The sequence below is a fragment of the Podarcis gaigeae genome (assembly GCF_964106915.1).
Source record: "Podarcis gaigeae genome assembly, chromosome: 14".
NCBI lineage: Eukaryota > Metazoa > Chordata > Lepidosauria > Squamata > Lacertidae > Podarcis > Podarcis gaigeae.
The window spans coordinates 15,833,875-15,860,829 of NC_139690.1; the positions used below are offsets into that span (position 1 = coordinate 15,833,875).

Here is a 26,955-nt window from a genome sequence, read left to right on the forward strand (position 1 = left end):
GCCGAAGCGTGCAGAGGAGGAGGCGGAGCGGCAGCCGCGGGCTGATCCCTCCGACGGCAGCCCAGCCCCGGCGCAGTACAAGAGGCGAGCGCCAAGGCGGCGGGCGGGCGGGCTGCGCAGAATGAGCGGCGCGCAAGCGGGCTGGAGCGCAGGTCCGCTGGGTGCTCGTTCGGCGGCGCTGCGCGGCGGGCGGAGTCCTTTTCTGCAGCAGCGGCGCTCTTAGGCTCGGCTGGCTGGGCGCCACTTCGCCTCGGCAGCAGCTCTCCGGCGCGTATGGCGCTTCCCGGCGCGCCGCGGAGGAGCCCACGGAACCAGGGCGCGATGCCGGGCGCGGAGCCTCGCTGAGTCCCCCGCGCGGCGCCCCGGGAGAGGTGGGGAAAGGAGCGAGCGAGCCCCGGGATGAGCGCCTCGGCTGCCACGGGCGTCTTCGTGTTGTCCCTCTCGGCCATTCCCGTCACTTACCTCTTCAACGCCTTGGCTGCCAGCGGCGGGTGAGCGAGAGCGGGGCGGTCGCGTTCCCACGTGCGCTCTGGTGGCGGGTTTGCGTGCACGTGTGAACGCGGTCTGGGAGGCAGAGGAGCGGGAGAGAGCTCCGGGAATAGTGGCCGCGGGCAGAGCAGGGGCGGTGAAGCCTATTCATGGCAGGGGGAGAGGCGAACTTTGTTCCACACAGGCTAGAGTTCCGGAAAAGAAAGGAATATATTGGGATCGGGGGTAGAGAAAGCTGCTTGTTTTTTGGGGGTGCATTTCCCCCTCTCAACCCACCTAGTTGCCATCTGTAGAAGCAATGGAAGCTGAGAGCCTCTGCCTGCTATGGAGAAACTGTATTGGGACTTGCTGGGATGTCTTGAGCGATCCAGCTGCGTGCTTTCTGTCCCAAACAGATAGCGCCTGCTTATGAGTAAATGCGTGTAGGGGATCGGGCTGAATGGGCTTGCCTAGCTTCTATCAGGGTAGGTATAAACTTGAATGCAAAACTTCCAGCAGCTTCAATTGTAAGTTGAGGTTTCTTTGAGCACTCATTGTATTCGTGAGTCAGAGATGGAGTAGCATGACAGAGGAATCGCTGGTGCCTTTAAGATGCCCATTTGCACATCACGCAGCACATACTCAGAATGTCATTAAGGCTGCAGTTCCAACTCCCTTGGCTTGGGAGCAAGTCCCATGGCATTCTGTAGGGCTTAGCAGATGTGGCTAGGGTTGCACTGTGAATCAGCCAAATCCTGGCTCCCTGATTACCATAGCAGCATGATACGATGTGTGTGGTGTACACATTTACCTGTTTAGGTGTACACTAAAATAGCTTATGTGTGTACATCTAAAATATATATGTATTGAGTGAAGAGGTCATATTCCACATGCGTGAGAGTATCGCGGTAAAATGTCTTTCGTTCTTTTTTTGCTGTTTGCACTTAGGAACACATTTTTATTATTATTCTGCTGAGGGGTTTATAGGAAGCCAAATCTAAATGTGCATTAGAATTGTTAATGTGCTTGATGTGTTCCTTGTGATCACACATTCACCTGGGTCAAGTGTGCTGTTGCCATAGAATTTTACACTGGCACCCGCACCAGTGTGGTGAAGGTGCGCAGAACTTTGCATTAACTGGAGTGTTGCAGCCTTAACAGCTTCTCCCAGAGAAGTCCTACCCACACCTAACCTGCTTTTTGAGTGTTCAGAACTTGTTGGGTGTTAATGAAGCTGTAAGGGAGGACAGCTGTTGGAAGGGAGGAAGCTGCCCGATACTGAATCAGACTGCTGGTCCCTCTAGCTCAGGACTGTCCTCACTGACAGCTCTCCAAGGCTTAAGCCAGAGGACATTCCCAGCCCTACCTAGAGATTGAACCCAGGACTTTCCATGTGCAAAGAAGAGGCTCCGCTGCTGACCTATTGCCCTCCATGCTTAGCTAACAAATGGACACCACATAACACCAGTCCTGAAAGACCTACTGTATTTTTCGCTCTATAAGACACACCTTTTCCCTCCTAAAAAGTAAGGGGAAATGTGTGTGCATCTTATGAAGAGAATGCAGGCTGTGCAGCTATCCCAGAAGCCAGAACAGCAAGAGGGATCGCTGATTTCACTGCGCAGCAATCCCTCTTGCTGTTCTGACTTCGCTTCTCTGGAGAGGCGCTGTGCAGAAAGGGAAAGCTGCGCAGCGCCCCTTCAGTGAAGCGGGAGGAGAAACGAAGCCCTTTCCATTTCTCCTCCCGCTTCACTGAAGGGGCGCTGCGCAGAGAGGGAGAGAATATTTTTTTTCTTGTTCTCCTCCTCTAAAACTAGGTGCGTCTTATGGTCGGGTGCGTCTTATAGAGTGAAAAATATGGTACATTGGCTCCCAGTACGTTTCCTAGCACAATTCAAAGTGTTGGTGCTGACCTTTAAAGCCTCGGCCCAGTATACCTGAAGGAGCATCTCCACCCCCATCGTCCAGCCCAGACACCGAGGTCCAGCGCTGACGGCCTTCTTGCGGTTCCCTCCCTGTGAAAAGTGAGGTTACAGGGAACCAGGCAGAGGGCCTTCTTGGTAGTGGCGCCCGCACTGTGGAACGCCCTCCCAACAGATGTCAAGGAAATAAACAACTATCTGACTTTTAGAAGACATCTGAAGGCAGTCCTGTTTAGGGAAGTTTTAATGTTTGATATTTTATCATGTTTTTAATATTCTGTTGGGAGCTGCCCAGAGTGGCTGGGGAAACCCAGCCAGATGGCCGGGGTATAAATTTATTATTATTATTATTATTATTGCCATAGAACATAGGAATCGGAACCATTGCTGCATCTAGATCTCCACGCTAAATAGCAATGGCTCCCTGGGGTTTCAGACAGCTCTGCCTGGAGATGTGGGAGTCTGAAACCGGGACCTCCTGTCTGCAAAATGGATGCCATTCATTACTACCCAATACAGTTGTACCTCGGGTTGGGTTACAAACACTTCGGGTTATGTGTTTTCAGGGAAACCCGGAAGTACAGGAAAGGGTTACTTCCGGGTTTCGCCGTATGCGCAGAAGTGCTAAATCATGCTTCGCGCATGTGCAGAAGAGCCAAATCGCATCACGCACATGCACAGACGCAGCACTGCAGGTTACGGACGCTGCGGGTTGCGGATGTGCCTCCGTCACGGATTACATCCGCAACCCGAGGTTCCACTGTATTGCAGATGAGAGGCTGAGTGATGGTGGCATAACTTGGACTATCACTTGGCCTATCACTGACCTGAGCCAGTGATTTCCTTGGCTTTTGTTGCAAACATAGCCAAGAGTTGGCCCCATGGAATGGAATGAGACCTCCTTCTGCCTGAATGTGCACAAGCCTGTGGTCGTAGCTGTCGTACCAGATACTATAGGTCATCCACGATTCCTGGCCATTAACTGAAGGCCCACCATAGTCTTTGGTTGAAATGGCTGTGAACTCATAAAGTCCTGTGTCGGAAGTTTGAAAGTACCTTACTTTCCTGCATTTGATCTTCCATTAACTGAATTCAGATGTGCGCTAATGACGCAGGGAGGCTAAGTGGTGCCTCGGGTATCTGCGAAAACAATCACAAGCACCTGCATTTTTAAAAAGGCGATATCCTTTATTGCCAACGCATATTGAGAAATGTTCTCGATGTTTTTTAACAATTAAAATGTGGAAGAAATATATTCTTTGAACCCAGAGAAGAAGAAGCTGAAGCTGATCTCAGTACCCAGCTGAAAAAACATCCTTTCTTACTGGTGTGTAATTCTTGTTGACCCACTTCAAAATTATGACGGAGGCAGCAATCCTAACCCCACTTACCTGGGAGTGAGTCTCATCAAATTGTGTAGGGCTTACTTCTGAGTAGATATGTTTAGAATTCTGCTGTGAGTCTGAAATTCTATATACACTTCCCTGGAAATAAGTTCATCTGAATTCAGTGGGGATTACTTCTGAGTAGACATGTATAAAATAGATACGTGTGTATCCAGTGCTTTTTTCCCTGGGGGTATGCATACCCCTAAACATTTTGTGAATCTTTGTACTTTTGTCCGTTTACTGTATTTGTTTTTCCCAATTTGAACTATAAAATGGTGATTTTCTTGAGCCAAAATGAGAGTACCCCTAAACATTTTTTTTAAGAAAAAAAGCACTATGCGTGAACACACACACTCAGTAGTAGGACCCATTGAATTCAGTGGGGCTAAGTTCTACCACCACTGTTGGAGGCAGTATCCTTCTGCCACTTACTGCGGATCACAAGTGGGGAGTATTCCCAGGAAAGTAGGTGAAATATTGCAGCCAAGTGGTTAGTATTCCCAGGAAAGTGGGTGAAATATTGCAACCTTACTTGGGAATGAGCCCCATTAAACCCTGCTGAGTAAATAAGCATAGGGTTGTGCCATAAAGGCATGCAGTGTTTTTAGACCCTCTAAGGGAAAATAACCCTCCTTTTCCTCCTTCCACAGTTTATTTTCCTGCACAGCTATTTGATCCCTCTTGCCTGCTTCCTCTCTGTGTGAAAACATCTTGACTGTATGTTTTCAGCCTTCCTGGATATTACAGATTCATTTGCATTAGGGACATCAATTTCAGTGGAGCCGCCAGAGGAGGGCCGAGTGGGCAAGCGGCGGAGAGATCCATTGGCTGCTTGCATAATCTGTGCTGGTATTTTTAGAAGCTGCGCTCTGCTGCCTGCAAGGGACATTGTGTGTAGAGAGAGAGGAACAACAATAGCTACCAGCTGCCTTCTCAAAAGGAAGAGCCAGGGGTTTCATTTATCAAAAGAAAACTGCCAGTGCCATGGCATGTTTTGAGGGCAAAGGCCTTCCGAGCTGGAAAGCTATGGAAGGAGGGCTGTAGCTAAGTGGTAGAGAATCTGCTTCGCATGCAGGAGGTCGCAGGTTCAAATCCTGGCATCCCCAGGCAGGGCTGTGAAAGGCTCTCTGTCTAAAAATATGGGGAGCCATTGCCAGTCAGGTCAGGGTAGACAATGCTGAGCTAGGAGGAAGCAGTGGTCTGACATGGTATAAGGCAGGTTCCAATATTTAACTGAAATCAGCCCTGTGTTCCATGCCATGAGAATGTGAATCTTTCTTTATATTTAGAAAAGGAAGACAGCTCAGTGACAGAGCCCATTCTTTGCATGCAGAAGGTTTAAGATTTAAATCCTGGCATCGCCAGGTAGGGCTAGGAACGACCCTTGCTTGAAAGTTTGCAGAGCTGCTGCCAGCCAGTGTGGGCAGTATTGAGCTGGGTGCACTAATGGTCTGCTTTTGGCATAAGGCAGCTTCCTATGTTCTTTAACCTCAGATAACCTCAGCCTAATCCTTTATATCCCTGCCTGATCACCAAGACCATTGGGAGAGTCTCTATAGGTGGTCCTTCGTGCTTCAGATGTACAGCTCGTAACTACCAGAAGCCACGCATTCATTGTAGGGGGTCTGAGCCTGTGGGACCCCCTCCCAACTGAGATTAGACAGGCACCCTCCTTGCTGAGGGTTAAACCACAGAGCCTAGGACTTGCCGATCAGAAGGTCGGCGGTTCGAATCCCCGCGACGGGGTGAGCTCCCGTTGTTCGGTCTCTGCTCCTGCCAACCTAGCAGTTCGAAAGCACGTCAAAGTGCAAGTAGATCAATATCTACCGCTCCGGCGGGAAGGTAAACAGCGTTTCTGTGCGCTGCTCTGGTTCGCCAGAAGTGGCTTAGTCATGCTGGTCACATGACCCGGAAGCTGTATGCCGGCTCCCTCGGCCAGTAAAGCGAGATGAGCGCCACAACCCCAGAGTCGGCCACGACTGGATCTAATGATCAGGGGAACATTTACCTTTACCTTTACCTCCTTGCTGAACTTTGATGCATGACTAAGACTAATAATGTTAGCAAAGGCAGATGTTTTATAGTTTCTCTTGCTAAAGACTATGGGGTCAAGTAGCAGGGCTCACACTCTGTTTTCATGACGGATTGTGTTAGATACTCGTATTTCCTTGTTCCTTCAAAGCAGAAAGGGTTTTGTTTTTGCGTAACTATCCGCTTTTGAAACGGTATTCTGTACATAAGGATCTGCAATTTGCAAACGACTTCTTGCGATGAGCTGACCAAACAGCGTTACAAAGCTTGGTTTGCGCTAATGATGGTTTGGTGCACTGCTGACAAACTATAGCTTATGTAATTATGTAGCGAAATGTTTGCTTGCGACCAAGCCAGTGAAATGTAACAACTAAATCGAACAGAATAAGGCTGCTCCCTCCTTTCTGAAGACATGATTGCTTGTGTGATTAAAAAAAAAAAAAAAAGGAAGTGAGATACAAAGTGTGTTTCCAAATGAGGTCTGAGAAATTCTTAACCACAGAATGCTAACCTGCATTTGCAGAAAGGAAGAATGCAAAATCAAGCAAACCTTCAAAGCAGCTTCTTACTTTGTTATTATGTGTTAAAGCAGTAATATGATTGAATCCTGACAATGGAGAGAATGCCCTCGTTTCTAGGGCTTAAAAGACAAACATGGGCTCGTTGTGTTTGCATTTTGTGTTGGGGAAGATCAGTAGCAATGCTTAAGCTGCCTTGCAGGGATGTTTATTCGCTACTGACTGTTTACGGTATTGGACTGGATGAGGTCCAATAAACTGAAACTCAATCCAGAGAAGACAGACACTGCTAGTAGGTGGTTCCTCTGCCTGGAAAAATGGTGCCAAACCAGTTCTGGATAGGGAGGCACAGGTGGAATGCCTTCGACCAGCTAGTCACCCACCAATGCCCCCTTTAGACGAGGATGATCTGGTTTCGGTAGTTGATGCTCCGAGATCAAGTTGTGTGCAGCAGTATGCCATTTGCTTGATACAGTTGAGGAACCATTGAGATGATAGACTTCTCCCCTGGTTTTAATCTCTGCAGCTCCTGGGTCACTGTTGCAGTTGGATTGTTGATTCTGTTCTTAGTGGGTCTAGCAGCCCGATTCCTGGTGAAACGAAAACCGCCCCGAGACCCATTGTTCTACGGTACGTATCGGTACCCTGCAACAGGAGTATCTCTAAGGGTAGAGTGTGGCTTTTACTAAGGTTTAATGCAGGGGCGCGGGTGGCGCTGTGGGTAAAACCTCAGTGCCTAGGACTTGCCGATCGTATGGTCGGCGGTTCGAATCCCCGCGGCGGGGTGAGTTCCCATCTTTCGGTCCCAGCTCCTGCCCACCCAGCAGTTCGAAAGCACCCCTAAGTGCAAGTAGATAAATAGGTATCGCTTTATAGCGGGAAGGTAAACGGCGTTTCCGTGTGCTGCGCTGGTGCTGGCTCGCCAGAGCAGCTTCCTCACGCTGGCCACGTGACCCGGAAGTGTCTCTGGACAGTGCTGGCCCCCAGCCTCTTAAGTGAGATGGGCGCACAACCCTAGAGTCAGACACGACTGGCCCGTACAGGCAGGGGTACCTTCACCTTTAATGCAGGGGTAGGCAACCTTAAGGCCCGGCGGCCGGATGTGGCCCATTAGCCTTCTCAATCCGTCCTGCGGACGGTCTGGGAATCAGCGTATTTTTACATGACTAGAATGTGTCCTTTTATTTAAAATGCATTTTTGGATTATTTGTGGAGCCTGCTTGGTGTTTTTACATGAGTAGAATGTGTGCTTTTATTTAAAATGCACCTCTGGGTTATTTGTGGGGCATAGGAATTCGATCATATTTTTTTTCAAAATATAGCCCGGCCCACCACATGGTCTGAGGGATGGTGGACCGGCCCACGGCTGAAAAAGGTTGCTGACCCCTGGTTTAATGAGAAATTATGGTTTCCCACTGTAAGAACAAATTGCCTTGAGCCTTGGGGTTATGTGCTCCCTGCCATTCTCTTTTTGTGCCCACAAGAAGGAGAATGAAAACTTCTGGTTTCGATTTTAAAGCTAACCACACTAGCCTGTGATGTCTGAAGTTGGGGAATTGTGATTTGAGGTTAAGGCAGAATCCGGCTGTGGTTTCAAGACCTGAATTGTTTAGATCAGTGGTTTTCAACCAGTGTGCCGTGGCACCCTAGGTTGCAGCGACAACACTGGTCTCCATTCCTCTTTCCTCTCCCCCTCCTCTGATGCCCTCTCGCATCTCCGCCTTCCAAAGGCTTGCACAGCTGTTTGTTGCAGCAGCCCTAGCTATAAGCTCCACAGGCGAATGGTGCCTCTGGGGCTGGCCAGGGGGTGCTGGTTGCCAGAACTGAGGCAGCCTCAGATTAAGCAAGCAAGTGGGTGAGGGAGCCCAGCCAGCCAGTCCACCAACGCTTGCTGTTGGGAATGGACAGGCAAGTCCTAGGCCTCTGTGGGGCAGTGTGAGCGGGCACCTCTCTTTGGGGCTGGGGGGGGGGGGCAGCTCAGAGACCAGGCATGGCAGCGGCAGCCCCAAGGAGAGGGTAGGGGAGGCTGAGGGAACCCTCCACAAGGGAGGGTGTTTGAAAAGGGATGGGGGCCGCCAGCTCTGCAGGCAAGGGGTGCCATAACTGGGCTCCTGAGCCCCACAGGGGTGCCACAGAAAGAATGTACTTTTGTGGACTCAAAAAGTTTGAAAACCTCTGGTTCAGATAGTTGCAAGGATGGGGAACTTGCGGCCCTTCAGATGTTTTTGTTGGACTCCAACTCTCATCAGCCCCAGCCAACATGGCCAGTTATGAGAGCTGTGACATCAGGAAGACCATGGGTTTTCCATCTGTGCTGTAAACCAACCAACCAACCAACCAACCAACCGACAAACAAACAGTCCCTGAGTCCTGATCACAGGGAACTGTGGTTAGTTTAAGATCAAAAGCTTCTCTGACTTTAAGAGTGGCTGGGGAAACCCAGCCAGATGGGTGGGGTATAAATGATAAATTATTATTATTATTATTATTATTATTAGGGCATGGGGAGGAGTTGGGAGCGTATGCGTCTGAGGCTTACAGTGGGGAAGGCCAGCCTGGCTTATGCCACCCTGGCTGTCTAGCTGAGCTTGACATTAGGAAAAAGACACTCTTACAAGTTATTAATGTGTTTATATTCCTCTTCCTCCTCTTGAACTGCCGCAGTCTATGCCGTGTTTGCTTTCACCAGCATCGTGAACTTGATCATTGGGCTTGAGCATGACGGAATCATCGATGGATTCATGACCCATTACTTGAAAGAGGTAGGCGATGATCTCAAGGCAGGAGCCGTTTGGCGGATGACTGGAGGGTGGTGAAGGCTGCATGAGCCTTTATGGGCGCCAACAAAGGCCGCGTTTAGTTCCTCCTAAAATCTCCACATCCTCCCTGAGTTCTGGAGGACTTAAAAGCTTGCTTCCTCTTTTGTGATATTTTCATTCTCGGCAGCGCTTGGGTGCTGTTCCTCCACAACAACCAAGACTTTTCTTTTTTTACTTGCAAGGCTCCAGAGCAGAGGTGGTGAACCCAAGGCCAGATGTGGCCCTCCTGGCATCCCTGTCTGGCCCTCAGGGATCTCCCCAGCCCACAGTCCTCCCTGGCTCCTGCTCTGCACCCTCCTCAAGTGCTTCTGCTTGGCTAGAATTTCCCCTTCATTCCATTTCATCTCACTTTTAATTTGTATACCGCCTTTCTGTACTACGGTACACACCAAAATAGACGGCAAAGATCGCCCACGTAACAATCTGATCCGATACAAAAAGTCACAGTAACTTAAAAATAAACAACTTATAAAATAAACAACAAATAAAGCAATTTTCAATGACCCATTAGAATATAATAGTAAAAAGTAAAATTAATTATCAGCAAATAATAAATAGCTTAAACTTATAGGTAAAGGTAAAGGGACCCCTGACCATTAGGTCCAGTCGTGGCCGACTCTGGGGTTGCACACTCATCTTGCTTTATTGGCCAAGGGAGCCGGCGTACAGCTTCTGGGTCATGTGGCCAGCATGACCAAGCCGCTTCTGGCGAACCAGAGCAGCGCATGGAAACGCCGTTTACCTTCCCACCGGAGTGGTACCTATTTATCTACTTGCACTTTGAGGTGCTTTCGAACTGCTAGGTTGGCAGGAGCAGGGACCAAGCAAAGGGAGCTTACCCCGTCACGGGGATTCGAACCGCTGACCTTCTGATCGGCAAGTCCTAGGCTCTGTGGTTTAACCCACAGCGCCACCCGCGTCCCATAGCTTACACTTATAAATTACCGTAAATAATTATTAAACTGTTAATAAAAATAACGGCAAGTCACAATGCATAAATTGCTGCAAGACATACAAAAACCCATGTGAAAGGATCAAATCGAGAAACAAGGACACACAACTTATAGTGTTATTTTTTAAAAAAACTTATTATGGTCTGGGAATGGCTCCTAGGGCTGGAAAATAGGGCAAGGCAGGTGGAAAAAGCCATTGCATGATGAAAAGCAGAAAATATCTCTCGCGTGTCTCGATTATTTTGCGTGGCTGGAATGTACCCTGGTATACTGGAGGGAATGTGTTCCTTGACCTGAAAAGGCTTCCCTACCCCCCAACTCCAGATTGCTGAAGGAAGCTTCATCCTGATATATTTATTTATGTATTTGAAAGAATTGCTGGTTGCCCTTCAGCAGATTCCAGAGGCGGTGAACCGCAAGTACAAATAATGAATCATTTATATCACAACACACTAAAATCCGGCCTCATGTTGCCACAACATGGCTGCATCGTTCCTTTTAGAGATATTGCCCTATTTTGGATTCTGGGTTTTGTTTTCCTCAAGGATCAGCATGGCTACTTTTATTTTTTTTAACAATTGTCTTGTTTCTCGTCTACTTCAGGCTCAGAAGCAGGTTCAGGATTGCAGCCTTAGAGCCATGCGAGATGTGGTGTGAACACCCACGCTTAGGAGTGACAGCAGTTTTGAAAAACATGCAAACACGCAATGTTTGAACTTGTATCAGGACCACAGCATTGCCGGATCGACAAAATGTTTTTCCCGCTGTTCCACTTTATGCCATTTACAGCTATTAATTTGTTTGCGGCATTTGCTTGCCGCTACACAAAGTTCTCTGGGTAGCTCATGATAAATAACTAAAAACCAGTTTAAATACAAATTACGACATGAAATGCTAGAAAAACATCCCCAAAGATCAGAGACAGACTTCCCTGATTGAGATTACCTTTGCTCAAAAGTTATTTGCCTTCCAGCAGAAAGCTTAGTGGTATAATTGGGGTAGGGTTATTTTGGGCAGGACATTAATTACAAAAATGGCATGGGGGTGTTGGGGGAGAATAGTTAATCCCCCACCCAGTGTCACCCCCGGCCTCTTCCTAATTCTCACTTCTTAAGCACACACACAGGTGATCCCAGTTGTAGATTTCCCATATCACACCCTGCTGGTTTATTACTAGGATACTGAACTCAGCAGAATATACCGTACTTTTCCGTGTATAAGACTAGGATTTTTCCTTTAAAAGTTATGTTAAAAATTGGGGGTCATCTTATACACAGATAGTGTATAAGATAGTGTATTATACACAGATAGTGTATCCCCCCATTTTCTCAATTTGGAGTCCCCCCAAAAAGGGGGCATCTTATACCCGAGGGTGTGTTATACACAGAAAAATACAGTACTTTGAATTGTGCTGAGGACAGTTAATTTCCTGCAGATTGGTCTGGTATATTTGGATTTGATCCTCACGCGGCACACTTTTCGTGATGGTTGATCTCGGATAGCAGGTTTCTTACACTGACGCTTGAAATGTGACCTCTAGAAAGAGTGCTCATATCAGGATTAGATTAATGTTACCAGCTTTGTTCCTTTCCAAAACTGTTTTTTATTTTTGCTGCCACAGAAATGCTGTCTAATCTTATTTGTCACTGTGTTTTTGTTTTCCTTAGGGTGAACCTTATCTGAACACGGCCTACGGCCACGTGATCTGCTATTGGGATGGCTCTGTTCATTATCTGATGTATCTCTTGATGGTGGCAGCTATTGCATGGGAGTAAGTTGATTTAATGGTTGTGGGCAGCAGGACTGGCACAATTTGCCTTTCACGGCTCTTTTCAAAATCACGTCACAGTATACTTAGCTTTACCTACAAACTGAGCATAAAATGACCTTGCCTTTTTGGGTTTGTTTTTTTAAGAAGTAGTTTAACCTTAACCTGAAAATTCTAATCTTGGCACCTGTTTATTTATATATTTTAAATTTTCCTTCAAAGAGCTCAAGGTGGCATACATATCTTGCCATTTTATCTTCACAACCCTGTGAGGTAGTTTAGGCTGAGAGAGTGTGTGACTGGCCCAAGGTCACCCAGTGAGCTTCGTGGCTGAGTGGGGATTTGAACCCTGTCCTTGTCTGATTGTCTAACCACTCCACCATTTTGTCACAATAACGTGTGCCTCCAGTTGTGAAGATGGTGTATGAAAACCGGGTATTTCTGTTGCAGGGAAAGTTATCGGACTATTGGCTTATATTGGCTGGGGTCCATCATGATGAGCGTCATTGTCTTTGTGCCTGGAAACATTGTGGGTAAGGACATGTCACTTAGTCCATTTTGCTTTGTGGAGAGCCACAGTTGGCCTGCTGTCAGAATTTTGATTTTGCAATAGATGCAAGAGCCAAAATGTCTCTGGTTGAGTATCTGTACTGTTGCAATAACTGAAAAACTGGACATGGTCAACAGAAGCCAAACTCAAACCCCTACCATTTATTTGTGCCTACACAACACTTAGGGATGCGGGTGGGGCTGTGGGTTAAACCACAGAGCCTAGGACTTGCCGATCAGAAGGTTGGCGGTTCGAATCCCCACGACGGGGTGAGCTCCCGTTGCTCAGTCCCTGCTCCTGCCAACCTAGCAGTTCGAAAGCACATCAAGTACAAGTAGATAAATAGGTACCACTCTGGCGGGAAGGTAAACAGCGTTTCCGTGTGCTGCTCTGGTTCGCCAGAAGCGGCTTAGTCATGCTGGCCACATGACCCGGAAGCTGTACGTCAGCTCCCTTGGCCAATAAAGCGAGATGAGCGCCGCAACCCCATAGTTGGTCACGACTGGACCTAAGGGTCAGGGGTCCCTTTACCTTTTTTACACAACACTTGGCATTTTATTTTGCATATCCAAGGTGTTCATGGTGGGAATCTTGCCTTTCTTTTTCCATTAGCACTTCAGCCTTGAAACAAAATTCACTTAGGGTTGTTCAGATGTTTTCAAACTGCTCTACACAGAGCAGCCTTTGCACTCCTGGGAACACAGCTCCTGGGAAAAAGTAATGCTTGCTCAAGATCATTTAAAGATATAGCCTCTGTTTCCCAGCAGCAAGTCATTTGTATGTGTGACAGCAGAAAATGCTGCAGTGTAGAAGATTGTATCGAGAGAGATGTGTGTAAACTTGCAGGCAAAGATGATGAGGTGCTTCAGCGAAGGCGTGAGCTACATGCTGAACAGGTCGATCAAGCATTAGGTGCAATGTTAATTGAGCATGGAAGAAAGCATTGGCCTGTTATGATCAAAGCTCAGAGGTCAACAAGGTGCAGAAAGAAGGCCTTGTAGGCTTGGCACTTTGTTTGGTCTGCGTTGGTGCAAGCATTCTATGGAAGAGATTTAACGTGGTAATGGGAAGCTGTGGTGCTGAACTCCAATTCCCATCATTCCTGACCACTGGCCATGCTGGCTAGAGTTGATGGGACTTGGAGTCCCAAGAACATCCAATGTGCAAGAGGTTCTTAAGTTGAATGAGATTTACCTCCAGGTACATGTGCACAGGATGGGACGCGGGTGGCGCTGTGGGTTAAACCACAGAGCCTAGGACTTCCTGATCAGAAGGTCGGTGGTTCGAATCCCCGCGGCGGGGTGAGTTCCCGTTGCTCAGTCCCTGCTCCTGCCAACCTAGCAGTTCGAAAGCATGTCAAAGTGCAAGTAGATAAATAGGTACCACTCCGGCGGGAAGGTAAACGGCATTTCTGTGTATTGCTCTGGTTCACCAGAAGCGGCTTAGTCATGCTGGCCACATGACCCGGAAGCTGTACGCCGGCTCCCTTGACCAATAAAGCGAGATGAGCGCCGCAACCCCAGAGTCGGTCAAGACTGGACCAAATGGTCAGGGGTCTCTTTACCTTTACTTACATGTGCACAGGATTGCACATGTGGCGTATATTTCTTGGTAAACATGCCTAGGCTCATGGTGTAAAATGCTTTATTGAAGGTCATAATTTTTAATTTTTGTGTGTTGTTTCTTGCAGGCAAGTTTGGAACCAAAATTTGCCCTGCATCTTTATTAAGTATCCCATTTATCTGTCTCCCAATATGGGCTGGTTTCAAAATCTATAATCAGCCTCCCGTGATTGGTGACTGTCCAGCCAAGGTAATATTTATGTATGAATGTGTTTGTTGTTTCAATGATAAGAACATGCTGAGGCAAAATCTGATGAATGTCAAAATGATATCTGACATAGGGCTGAGAAACAATATATCCCGCCTAGGTTGCAAAAGCAATATTTGACATGGCTCCCTTTCGCTGGCCTTTGTATTCCAGATTTTGTACTTGCCCTGGGGTGAAGATGAATCCCTCCCCCTGTACTATACTTAAAATCAAGGGTGAGGAACCTTTTCCAGCCTGAGGGCAACATTATAGCTGTCAACTTACAGATTTGAAAATAAGGGACCAGCAGCCTCAAAAATAAGGGATCAGCAGCCAAAATAAGGGATCAACAATTACTTTGATAAAATACATATTTTGTTGCGTGCAAATGGCTTTAGATACCTATTAGGTCCATAAATTACCATATAGCATATATTCAACACAAAAAAGCAACAATTTGTTGTTGACAAAGGACAGCTGGACATAGAAAGGGCCCCATTACCTTCAGTAGCTTATTTAAGGGACATCATCAATAAGGGACAGCAGCGGGACATGGCACTGGGATAAGGGACTGTCCCGCCAAATAAGGGACACTTGACAGCTATGGGCAACATACAACTTTTCAGGGGCTATGTGCTGTCAGAGGGTGAGGCCAGAGGCAGAAAGTGGGGGAAACAACTGATGTGACTTTTCACTATTGTACTGAAGGCCACATTCCAACCCTGCAAAAATCAAGGGTTTCTACAGACGCATTTCTCCAGGCAAGCAAGAGGCATTTTCACCAGTGACATAGTGTTGGGGTGTGTGCACAGGGGCGGTTGCCTCAGGCACAAAATTGTTAGGGGCACAAAATTTCAACATCCGGTGCTGCCTCAATACAACCACATGCTTCCATTGCTGGGCTCTGTTGAAAACAGGTTCTGCGTGCAAACCAGGAAGTGACCTTCCAGAAAATGGAAGAACTCTTTTTTATTATCTCTGTGGCTGCGATACTTATACATACTCCAACTGTTTTGCTTCCTTCCACCCCCTCTCCGCATGGCCCTGGGTGCTGGCAACCCTCGCTATGCCACTGATGATCACAGCTCAAGAATGAATTTCTTATAGGTCAGAGCACTTAAACAGGGCAAGGAGCAGTGTTATTGATGGGTCTTGTTTCAGGGATGAGGCATGGCTGGGGTAGAGGCCTAAGGGCTAGGAAGGGGTTGAATGTCCCTTGCCATGTGAACCTTTGCATCTGGTGCCTTCTTTTAATTACGTCAGATGAGTCCCATTTGACCATGCACCAGGCAGACGTCACTCAAATGAGCCACAATTGGAAGGAGAGGATTTCACTTGGGTGGAATCTAGACACATATAAAAAACGTTGTGAAAATGCTTAAAAAAAAAAAGTTTTGGGAAATATATTGAATTTGCCATAGCTCACCATCGCCATCTAGTGTCACACCTGTGTTTAATGCACTTTAAAACACACTTAAAATAAGTTTGCGATTTACTGGGCTGGGTTAGCCCAATCATTGGGCAGAATGAGGCAGTGGCCTTAGGCGGCGGATGTGGGGGGTTAGCAGTATCAGCCTTCCCCATAGCATTTCTTCTTAAGAATGCCCCTCAGTTACTCCTCCCCACCCCCCATCGGACACCAGAGCTATGTGTGCCACAGACATGTCATACACCCCAAGCTAGCCTGCTGGCCTCAGGTGCGCTGGAGAATACTATCCTGCTGCCATTGTTGAAACAGGATTCGGAGGTCCTTTTCTGTGTGCCTCATCTGAGAGAGGGGCAGACTGTGGCAATGAGAGAAGGGGCCTTTTCTGTGCTGGCTCCTCATCTCCTCATGCTGTCCCCACAGAAATGCATCTAGTCCCAATACCGTCATCTTTTAGGTGCCGGGATAAGAAAAACCCTGTTTGTCCAGGCTTATTTATTTATTTATTTATTTATTAAAACCACTTAAAGTTGTACTGCAGTATGATTTATGGGTTGTTTGTGGAGATCACCTCTTTGTGTGGTGTGCCAGAATTTGCTCATTTCATAGAATATAATAATAATAATTTATTATTTATACCCCACCCATCTGGCTGGGTTTTCCCAGCCACTCTGGGCGGCTTCCAACAGAATATTAAAATACAATAACCTATTAAACATTAAACATTAAAAGCTTCCCTAAACAAGGCTGCCTTCAGATGTCTTCTAAAAGTTTCATGTCGTCGTTTGGTGAAATACCTTTATGTGTGGCATTCTGTTCCGTGTATTTGTTTTTAGAAGATTCAGAAACTCTTCACTATCTATATTTTGTAAAGTTGCTTGTCGGTCTGTTATGCATTTGGACCCCTCTTAAGAGACGGTAACCAAATCTTGCATGATGGTTCCTGAGATCAAGGAGCAGGTTTGTGTCTCTGTTGAGACAATCGGATGCCATTTTGAATCAAGATGGCAGACTGAACCTTTCAAAAATGTGCTTATTTTAACCACCTATTTCAAAACTACAGATTTTGTGGGGTTTTTTTAGAATTCCCAAGAAGTGCCGGCTTTGAGTTTGCTAGTTTTATATATTTATAAATCTGTGGGAGACATTTTTTTTGGTAGAAAGCAATGAATACATCATAATCTTTCTGTGTGGTTAGCCCCTGTACATGGAACAGAGTGGTGAGACAGGTCCCCTCTTGTCTATTGCCTCACAATCAGGCAGGATAATCTACCACACATTTATTTCCTTGTCTCTCAGATAAACACTCTGTTAATACCTTCTTTGTTCCGTCACCACAGTAAGACTAGTGACACTGGTCTGAATTGTGGATTTTAAAACTGCTCCTGGGAAGTTGGCTTGCTAGATGTGCTCTCTCAACAGATTTGATGGATGTGTTTTCGCTCGGCATTAAATTGAGCTTTTTAGCCAATTATCAGCAAAAGTTCAGAGTCATGTCCACAGGAGGGCTCTAAATATAGAATCCCATCATTGATTCTGAGCAACTTTTTTTTTAACCCAACAGTGAAATTGCTTTTCCTGTGGGAAAGCTGAATGCTTTATTTATCGCTATGAATTATGACTTCTGTGCAAGACAAGAATAGCCAAGAGAGTAGTGATAGCGGCTGTTAAAACTGCCAGGAAAGTGAAATCAGCCAAAGTGTGCTAGCAATGCCTAGTCCCCAGATAAATTTTGTCAGTGCAAATCAGGGAAACTAAGACTGGAATTAGGCAAGTTTATCCAATTTCACATAGTCGGGATGGCGGACTTGGTAACCTCCTTTGTACGTTTGTTCATATTTCTTGGTTGCATTTCCATGCCTTCAAGGCGCCCTAGGCGGTTTGCAGTTTAAAAATACTTAAACCAATGAACGATATAAAATGCAGTGACAGTGGTCCTCTCAGACCAACTGAGAGCTGATGGCAAAAGCTTCCTTGCTTCTGCATTTATGAGCTTTGCATGAACATGACGGTTTGGTTTGGTTTGGTTTGGTTTGGTTTGGTTTGGTTTGGTTTGGAGGGTCCTGTTATGAATCTTGAAGGGAACAGTTCCCTTCCCTTGGAGATAGATGATAATGAGGTAGACCGTAGCTCATTTTGGGGATGGGTAACATACAAAGGTCGGTTCTTTTTTCAGCTCTCAGATGTGAGTTGTCTCTCAGCCCTTTTGTGCAAATAAGGAACTGGTCACCGGTAGCCAACTTCCCCCCTCATAAATCTTGCGTTCTTCCTCTGTGTTTATGCTACAAACGTATTTCAGTGAGGGCTTTTTTTCTCTGGGCCCTGGATAACTTGCTGCCAAGTTATAAGCAAACTCTTTGTTTACACAGCAACATGCTGCTCAACACAAAAATGGTTTTCCTCAGTCTCTGCTGGTATAATTGTCCCTGCCGGGCCGCGTTTCTCTCATTTTCAAATGACTTTTCTTTTGAAAGAGCCTCGTCTCTCCCGTCTCAACTCCCCTGACTAATAATAATAATAATAATAATATTTATACCCCGCCCATCTGGGGAATCTTGCAGTTCCACAGTCAGGTGGTTGGTAAATACTGGCCACAATAAGCTTGAGAGTAGTAGCTGTTTGGGAGGGTGTGCAGGGTTTTTTTTTAGATGTTGTTAGATTATTTTTAAATAGTTTTAAATATATGCAGTTGTTTTCTAAATTTTATTGCTTTAGTGCTTTGATGTTTGCTGCCCTGAATTCCTTCAGCAGGAAGGGCAAGATAATAAAAATAAGATTGATTGATTGATTGAATGAATAATGAAACTCTCCCAGAAATTGTGATGCTACCACCATTATTCCAGTTGGTATCTATTTTTTGTGTGGGGAGGGCACTGTGGCCAAGGCCAGTGGCTGTTTAATTGGTTCCTCTTGTATATGTTTGTGTAGGTGTGGGTGTCTTTACCTTGCATTTGATTAAATTAGAAATTTTAAGTTCTGTCCTTGTAGTTCTCTTGTTTACCTCGGGACAGAAGTCTTAAGGTGTTTATTGGGCCAGTTTATATGACTTTGAAATTTTTGCATGTTGTTCCATAGAATTGTTAGTGACCCCTCTGGAAATCATATTGCAGGTGATTCGGGAAGTTCAGCAGAAGAGACTTCTGAGAAGACCTCTAGATTTCCTGTTGGCTGTATATTTCGTCTTTGCAACTGGATTTTGCCTTTTTAGGGGCCTGGTAAGTTAGCTGGTTGGTTTGGTGTGGGTGTGTGAAAGAAAGCTTATTGGTGTCACCTGTTTAGTTTAGAAAATATACATATAAAGAATATGGAAAAGGGGGATGCTATACAGTCATGGAAACCAAGGAGTGAGAGTCTACACCCCACCCCATTTCTTTACCCCCAGAATCTGGAAGGTAAGTCCCCTACCCCACAGTAACTAGGCTTGGGGGAAAAACCCCAAACCCCCTTTTCCAGCCTAATGGTGGAGGGAGAGATTGTGTGCCCATGTATGGTTGTGTGTTCCTTGATGTATACATAGCTTTGTGTGTGTGGTGCCCACAAGAACAGTTTATTCAGTTTGCAAATGTGCCCATTGTTTCAAAAAGCTTGGCAGCGCCTGGCCTGATCTGTTAAGTCTCTCCCCTCTTCTCACACAGTAATCTTAGGACTGATGCCATTGCTGACTTTATGGCATTACCACCTATCCATCTTGCCCCCTCCTCTGCCTTCTTTGCTTAACACCCAGCCTAGCGAACGGTCCTGGAGAACTCAAAAGCTTGCTCATTATTGTGCAACATTTTGGTCCTGCACATCACCCTCCATGTTGCAGACGGAGGCACCAAGGCTGAACCCAAATAGGCCTCAGGCCACCTACTGAGTTCATGGCAGAGGTTAGATTTGGCCTGCAAGCAGTTTTGGGAAAGGGCTGTATTTCAGTGGTAGAGCATCTGCTTTCCATCTGGAAGGTCCCTGGTTCAGTCCCCAGCATCTCCAGGTCGGGCCGCGTATATCACTTGCCTGAAACCCTGGAGAGTCGCTGCCAACCAGTGCAGTCAGCAGTACGCTAAATGGGGCTTTACGTAAGGCAGTTTCCTTATGTTTCTACGAGTCATAGCCAAGTCTCTCTATTCATGCAGCTGCACTAGCGTAATGTCAGTGGGATTTCTCTTTAGGTTGCCTTGGATTGCCCGGCCAAACTTTGCGGGTAGTGCTGTGGTCTAAACCACTGAGCCTCTTGGGCTTGCCGCTCAGAAGGTCGGCGGTTCGAATCCCCACGACGGGGTGAGCTCCTGTTGCTCTGTCCCAGCTCCTGCCAACCTAGCAGTTTGAAAGCACACCAGTGCACGCCTATGCCCTTTTAAAATGTGTTTTTTTTGGGGGGAAGGGTATTGGGTTGCTGTTTTTATTTTTATTAGGTATTTTTTATTAGGTATCTTGATTTTATTCTGTGAACTGCCCTGAGACCCCCAGGTACAGTGGTACCTCAGGTTACATACGCTTCAGGTTACAGACTCCGCTAACCCAGAAATAGTGCTTCAGGTTAAGAACTTTGCTTCAGGATGAGAACAGAAATCGTGCTCCGGCGGCACGGCAGCACAGGAGGCCCATTAGCTAAAGTGGTGCTTCAGGTTAAGAAGAGTTTCAGGTTAAGTACGGACCTCTGGAACGAATTAAGTACTTAACCTGAGGTACCCCTGCGGCAGGAAGGTGAATGGTGTTTCTGTGCACTCTGGCTTCCGTCGTGGTGTTCCATTGCACCAGAAGTGGTTTAGTCATGCTTGGTCCTTTACCTTTTACCTTTTTTACCTAATGTCAATGGGATTTCTCTTTAGGTTGCCTTGGATTGCCCAGCTGAACTTTGCCGACTATACAGCCAACTTCATGAGCCGTATATCAAGGATCCTGTTGCCTATCCAAAACTTCAGGTACACGTTCCAAAATAAGAAACTATGCACACTGACTGGGCCGCTCTTGGGGTGTGTGTGTGTGTGTGTGTGTGTGTGTGAGAGAGAGAGAGAGAGAGAGAGAGAGAGAGAAGGTTATTGTAACTAGGACTCGCTTTCTGGCCCCTACCTTTATTTTTCTAGTCAAATTTATGACCTGTTCCCTTTCGAAAAGTCTTTACTGGTTTCAGGGAGTTTAGCCCCTTATAGTCAGAGGTTGGGCCTGCTTGTTTCCTTTGGTCAGTGCTGAACTGAAGGAGATTTAAGTTCTTAAGAACCACTTTGCTGACTCAGGCTAGTCCAGCTTTCTGTTTTCAACATAAGAGAAGCTAACAAATGAGACAGGATGAAGTAGTCATCCCCTCTTGTTTCCAGCATCTAGTACTCAAAGAGGCAGGCTGCCTCTCTACATGGAAGCTAATCCTCACTTCTGAACTTTTCAGTTTAGAGAGAAGGCGAATAAGAGGGGACAAAATAGAGGGGTGTAAAATTATGCATGGTGTAGGGAAAAAAAGAAGTTTTTCTTACTTTTTCATAATAACTTGGGGCCATGTAGGAATTGGGGAGACTTTGATTCAGTTTAAGGTGAGGCTACCAAACCTGGACTTTCTGAAACAACACATGAACCCCGAAATTTGCACTTCTCTGAATTTTGCAGTGCAGTTCTCCAGCCAAGTAATGTGTAGAACAAATGCAAATACCAGAACGATGTGTGTATACAGTGAATATGTAAATGAAAACACCATACAAAAGTGCATCTGTCAGCCTGGGCTCCTGTGAGAGGAAGATTGGTATAACCTTCTTCATCACCATCATTGTAATAATGTTTTAGATGCCTGCTGAAAGCTTTTTTATTTTGGCAAGCCTACCTGGACATGCAATGTAGTATGTTTGTTTTAAAAGTTGTACAGATTTTTATCCGTTTCGTTGGAAGCAATCTTACATACACTTGCTTTTTAAACTCTTTTGTGGATTTTAGCAATGTTTTGTTATTCATTTCTTATGTATGCTGCTTAGAGTTTTACGACTAAGCAGTAAGATTTAGAGATCTTGCTAAATAAATGAACTATTGTTGCCTTTTCTTCTAATGCACAGATGCTGGCATACCTGTTCTACTCTGTACCATACTATATAATCTCACTGTATGGTTTGCTCGTTCCTGGATGCACCTGGATGCCTGATTTAACCCTTATACATGCTGGAGGACTAGCCCAGGTATATTTCTTACAGATCTGGATTTCTCATTATTACTGTGCAGCAGAATTTAAATATTATATAGTGCAGGGCTCAGCAAAGTTTTTGTGGCTTGGGCCGGTTCACAGTCCCGCAGACACCGTGGTGGGCCGGAGTGCGTGCGCACGCATGTGCAAACGCTATTTCCGGTGCTCCTTCCAGAACGGAGGAGGTGTGCGCAGCTTCCCATTGGCTGCAGGAGCTTCCTGCAGCCAATGGGAAGCTAGCCAGCATCATAGAAGGCGGTCCCCGCTCTGCTTCACGCCGGTTTAGTGCAGCGTACAGGAGCTGACTGAGCGGGCGGCGGGAGTCCATGGGCCAATTAAACAACCCCCATGGGCTGCTTGTGGCCTATGGGCCTTAGGTTGCTGACCCCTGATGTAGTGGATGACCAACTGTGAGAGCCGCTGTGCAGCCAGACAATTGGTGCCCCGAAGGCTTTGGAGAGTTGGAAAGCCATACTGAATATGAGCTTCTAATCCCTTCCCTCCAATCATTTTCACCATATTTGCAATCCTGTTTTCAAACCGAATCTGCAGTCTTCAGGAAGACTAGAATTTTCTTCTTCTTAAAATGGAAACCAGAATTCTCAGAATAATAGCCAGAAGCACAAAATTAATATCATGTTGCTCATCCCTGTTTGATCAGCGAACTTTGCCCAAACCTTTCCGACTAGAACTTCAAAGCTTACTTTCCCCCTCCCATCATCATTCACACAAATATATTCATTTCTCCTGTCTGTATTATGCACATTAAAACATCTTCATCATGCACTTGTTGCTGTGCAAAGGACATAATGTTCTGAGCTCGGTGACATTGTGGCCCATAGTCTCTGCTGATTTATTGGAGTAAAGAAGATAGAAAAGAAAACATCCCTTGTTCTATAACCCTGAGCATGGCTTTTCCTTTTTTCAAATTCTCTTTTAATAGATGAGTGAGGGTTTTTAAAAAAATAATGCAAGAAGAAGAACTTCTCTTAAAAACAAAAACAGTTACGTATTTTTCGCTCCATAAGGCGCAACTGACCATAAGGCGCACCTACTTTTTTTGGGGGGGGGGGATTCAAGAAAAAGAATATTATTTAAAGGGAGTGCTGAGCAGAGCCTGAATGCATCCCAGGCTCTGCTCAGCGCTCCCTTTCATTAGCCACGTGGAGCGTGTGCGCGGCACTTGCAGGCTTTCTCCCGAGGAGTGATGGGCTGCCCTTCTCCCTCCTCGGGGAAAAGCGCCCAAGAGCTACACAGACACTCCGTGCAGCTCTTTAAAGGGAGCGCAGCTCTTGGGGGCTTTTGCGGGAGGTGGGTGAAGTGAGAGAGCCTTGCTCTGTCCCTTCCCCCACCCCCCGCAAAAGCCAGGGATAGGCGCGCAGAGCCTCCCCAGGGCTTGTGGGGATGGCGGGGGAAGCCTGGGTTTTCCCCACCCCCAAAAAGCAGGTCGGGGAGCAGTGAAAGGCTGCGCGCATCTTCCCGCTGCTCCCAGAGCTTGTCAGGGCTGGCGGGGAAACCCGGGTTCCTCCCCCCAGCCCCAGGGCCCACACATTCGCTCCATAAGACGCACAGACATTTCCCCTTAGATTTTAAGAGGAAAAACGTGCGTCTTATGGAGTGAAAAATACGGTAACATGCAGGTCTTGGGTGCTTGGTGGACAGCCTTCCTTTCAATAAAAGCCCAGGGGGAGATATCTAGAGAAGTCTTCGCATGGGGCTTTTTCAGATGTAGAAGGGCCAGACAGGCAGGGAGGCTGCAGAAGGCCACATGTTATTGACAGCAGACACACATTTTCTCAAAAGGTACAGAGCGTTTAAGCGTCTTTTCCAGCTCCACTGTCCTCCTCTGACCTTTCTCCCTATGACTTCACGCGACACAGACCCAACGCTTGGCAACACCCAGTAAACAGAACTGGCTCATCTCTTCCTTAAATGTGAAGCTTCTGGTGCAGCCTGAACCCCATAGCTCTCCCTCTTGCAAAAGCAGAAAATTAAAAGCTCATAAATTTGGGGCATGGGGCTTTTTAAAACGCAAATGAGCTGTCACTTGCAAAAGGGGATAACAGATGGGAGACAAAAGACAAGCCACAATTCTGAGTGCGCCGCTATTGCTTCTATCTTTAAATGTTTGTTTATGCTAAAAATATTCGTTGGCTCAGCAATCTCTTCTCTGTACATAACCTTAGATGTAAATTTGTTCTGCACTCCAGAACAGTCCCAGGGGAGTCTACCCAAAAGCTCCCCCCCACCTACTATGCAGACAAGGGAGCAAAAACCTGCTGCTCAGTCCCTAGAAAAGGAAAAACAAACCACTCTTTTCCTGTCTGCCCTGACATTTAAAGTAGGGTGGGCCAGATCCTGAGTACTCTGGTGGCGTTACACAGGATTTGGGCCGAGGCTGAAAGCAGGAAGCCTGCGAACCCTAATTGTTAAGTCAGGAAGGGAAAAGTCAGGAAAGTGGAATGTCTCCAAGATTCTGATTACCCAAATGGCGTTTCAAGTGCCCATTGTGCGTAGAGCTTGATTTTGGCTGTGGTTTGGTGTTGTTGTTTTTTAAATCAAAAACAAGAAGAAAAGCCAAATTCTGTGGCTTAAAGAGAGTAGCAACTTTGTGCATATCTACATATCCATGCAACATTCTGTTTCTGCTAGCGATGAAAGCTGAGCAGGAAGCTATGTAATGTTAAAGCCTTTCCCCCTGCCATTGTCAACCTTATGTGACCTCTCTCTAGATTGCATGCTAGCCGTACTCAGAGAGATTAGGAAACATGACTAACTTAGGTCCATATTTCAATGGATCTACTCTGGGTAAACTTTAGTTGGATACAGCACCCCCCGCCCCCAATCACCAGTCTTGCATACCTTTCTTGAGAACTAGAAACCTTTTGGAAGTGGTTATTGAGAGTTGTCAAAATACTGAATACTTTATCCTGTGTCACATACTCTGGCAAAGTAGCGCCTTGACCTTTGACATTAAAATTTATTTTATCATCTCTCAGTAAAAAAGGTAAAGGGACCCCTGACCATTAGGTCCAGTCGTGGCCGACTCTGGGGTTGTGGCGCTCACCTCACTTTATTACTTTATTCCAGGTCATGTGGCCAGCATGACTAAGCTGCTTCTGGTGAACCAGAGCAGCGCACGGAAATGCCATTTACCTTTCCGCCGGAGCGGTACCTATTTATCTACTTGCACTTTGACATGCTTTCAAACTGCTAGGTTGGCAGGAGCCAGGGACCAAGCAACGAGAGCTCACCCCGTCGCAGGGATTCGAACCACCGACCTTCTGATCAGCAAGTCCTAGGCTCTGTGGCTTAACCCACAGCGCCACCTGCGTCCCTTATAATTTCTCAGTACCCTATTCTAAATCTCAAGTCTGTTGTATACAAGGCAGAAGAAACTAGGGGATTCTCTATTCTTCAATAGTGGAGCAGCGGCGGACTTTGGTCTTTCAAATTTCAGCGGTGCCCTGTGCCAGACCAAAATTTGGTGCCCCTCCACCTCTTGCCTTCTGTTCTGCTACATCATAGCTATGGGATCTTGCAGCACCCCATCAGCTTGGCACCCAGTGAGGGGGAACTGTTCACATTCCCCCAAGTAGAGATAGTAGAGGTTTGGGGGGGGGGACCAAGATGTTCAATTTACGGCTGCAATATTGAATCAGTTAATCAGGCGGATGAATCAGTTTGAATCCTTACTAACCAAATAAAAAGTAGCTGTGATTAACTGTGCGGCAGCTATTTTTAAAAAGTTTCTAATCAGTCCTAATACAAGTACAGTGGTATCTCCAGTTTCGATCGGGATCCGTTCCAGAGCTCCATTTGGATCCTAAGGTTTTCGCTATTGGAGGTGCTTGTTCTGCACATGCATGCGGCGCGATAGAGCGCTTCTGTGCATGCTGAAACCTGGACAAATGCTTCCAGGTTTGCTGTGTTTGCATCCTGAAATTTACGTAACCAGAGGGTAACGTAATGTGAGGTACTACAGTGGTACCTCAGGTTACAGACGCTTCAGGTTACAGACTCCGCTAACCCAGAAATAGTACCTCAGGTTAAGAATTTTACTTCAAGATGAGAACAGAAATCGTGTGACGGCAGTGGGAGGCCCCATTAGCTAAAGTGGTGCTTCAGGTTAAGAACAGTTTCAGGTTAAGAACGGACCTCCGGAACAAATTAAGTTCTTAACCCGAGGTACCACTGTACTGTATACGCAAAAACCATAGGTGGGGAATTACATCTTAGAAAGGGGTGTTCCCTCTTTCCCTCTTCTAATAGGGGAAGCTCTGTGTGTGCTAGCTGAAAAAGGAAGCAAACCAGGCTTTTTACAGGAACTGGCTTATTTCTACAGGAACTGGCTCTTCAGGAAATGGCTTATTTGGGTAAAATCCAATGCATGCCGATTTGGTCACAGAATGGCTTTTGATCAAGCAGAAGTTTCTATTGCTACAGGGAAAGGGAGGCAATTTTCTGTGGTTTCTCTCTTCCCAGCAGTTGCCTTTTAAATACTCTGGAGAGAACATCGTTGATATGCCCATTCAAAGCTATGCCTCATCCTTACTCTTCTCTCTATATCCACAGGCTCAGTTTTCACACATTGGGGCTTCTCTACATGCTAGAACACCTTACATCTACAGAGTCCCCGAAGAAGGAAATATGTGGTTTCTGCTACTCAATATAACATATGGAGTCATTCCTCAGCTGTTGGCTTATAGGTGTGTCCACAGCCCAGAATTTTTCTTAAAGGCCAAGCCAGAAGACAAGACTGAGTAGGAAGACTGGAGTGACGTCTTCACTTTTGTGAAACTGGACTGCTGTTACAAACTCAGAGAGCAAGGAAGGGTCTTGCAATACCTGGAAGGCTTAACACATTTATTAAGGTAGAGGTTTTCATGGACCACAGTCCATTTCAGCCGCAGTCCATTTTACATCTGACCAGGTTGACTGCAGTCATCAAAAGCTTATGCCATAATAAATCTGTGAAGTCTTTAAGGTGCCACATGACTCTTCGCTGTTTTTGGTGCAAAAAGACTGGACACAGCTACTCCTTTGCAACTCTACAAGGCTTGTCTGCAAAGACACGTCAGCTCGGTGTTATGTACTGTTGCAGGAAATAAAAGACTACTTCTGTCTTTCGTAGCGCTTCTTGAAAGCTTGCTTTCATGGT

General features: G+C 46.3%; 1 protein-coding gene across 2 annotated transcripts; it reads left to right on the forward strand.

The window, feature by feature from the left end:
• Positions 1–26,940, forward strand: TM6SF1 (transmembrane 6 superfamily member 1). Of its 2 annotated transcripts, XM_083712838.1 has the most exons (10): positions 1–491; positions 6,854–6,957; positions 8,992–9,089; positions 11,767–11,870; positions 12,318–12,400; positions 14,108–14,229; positions 18,763–18,867; positions 20,464–20,556; positions 21,670–21,789; positions 26,370–26,940. In XM_083712838.1, the coding sequence occupies exons 1-10, from the start codon at positions 400–402 to the stop codon at positions 26,559–26,561; spliced, it is 1,113 nt and encodes a 370-aa protein (XP_083568964.1). In that variant the 5' UTR covers positions 1–399; the 3' UTR covers positions 26,562–26,940. The 2 variants fall into 2 exon arrangements, with proteins under 2 accessions (XP_083568964.1, XP_083568965.1); XM_083712839.1 differs by lacking the exon at positions 6,854–6,957 and having other exon boundaries at positions 24–491.
• Positions 26,941–26,955: the final 15 nt, after the last annotated feature.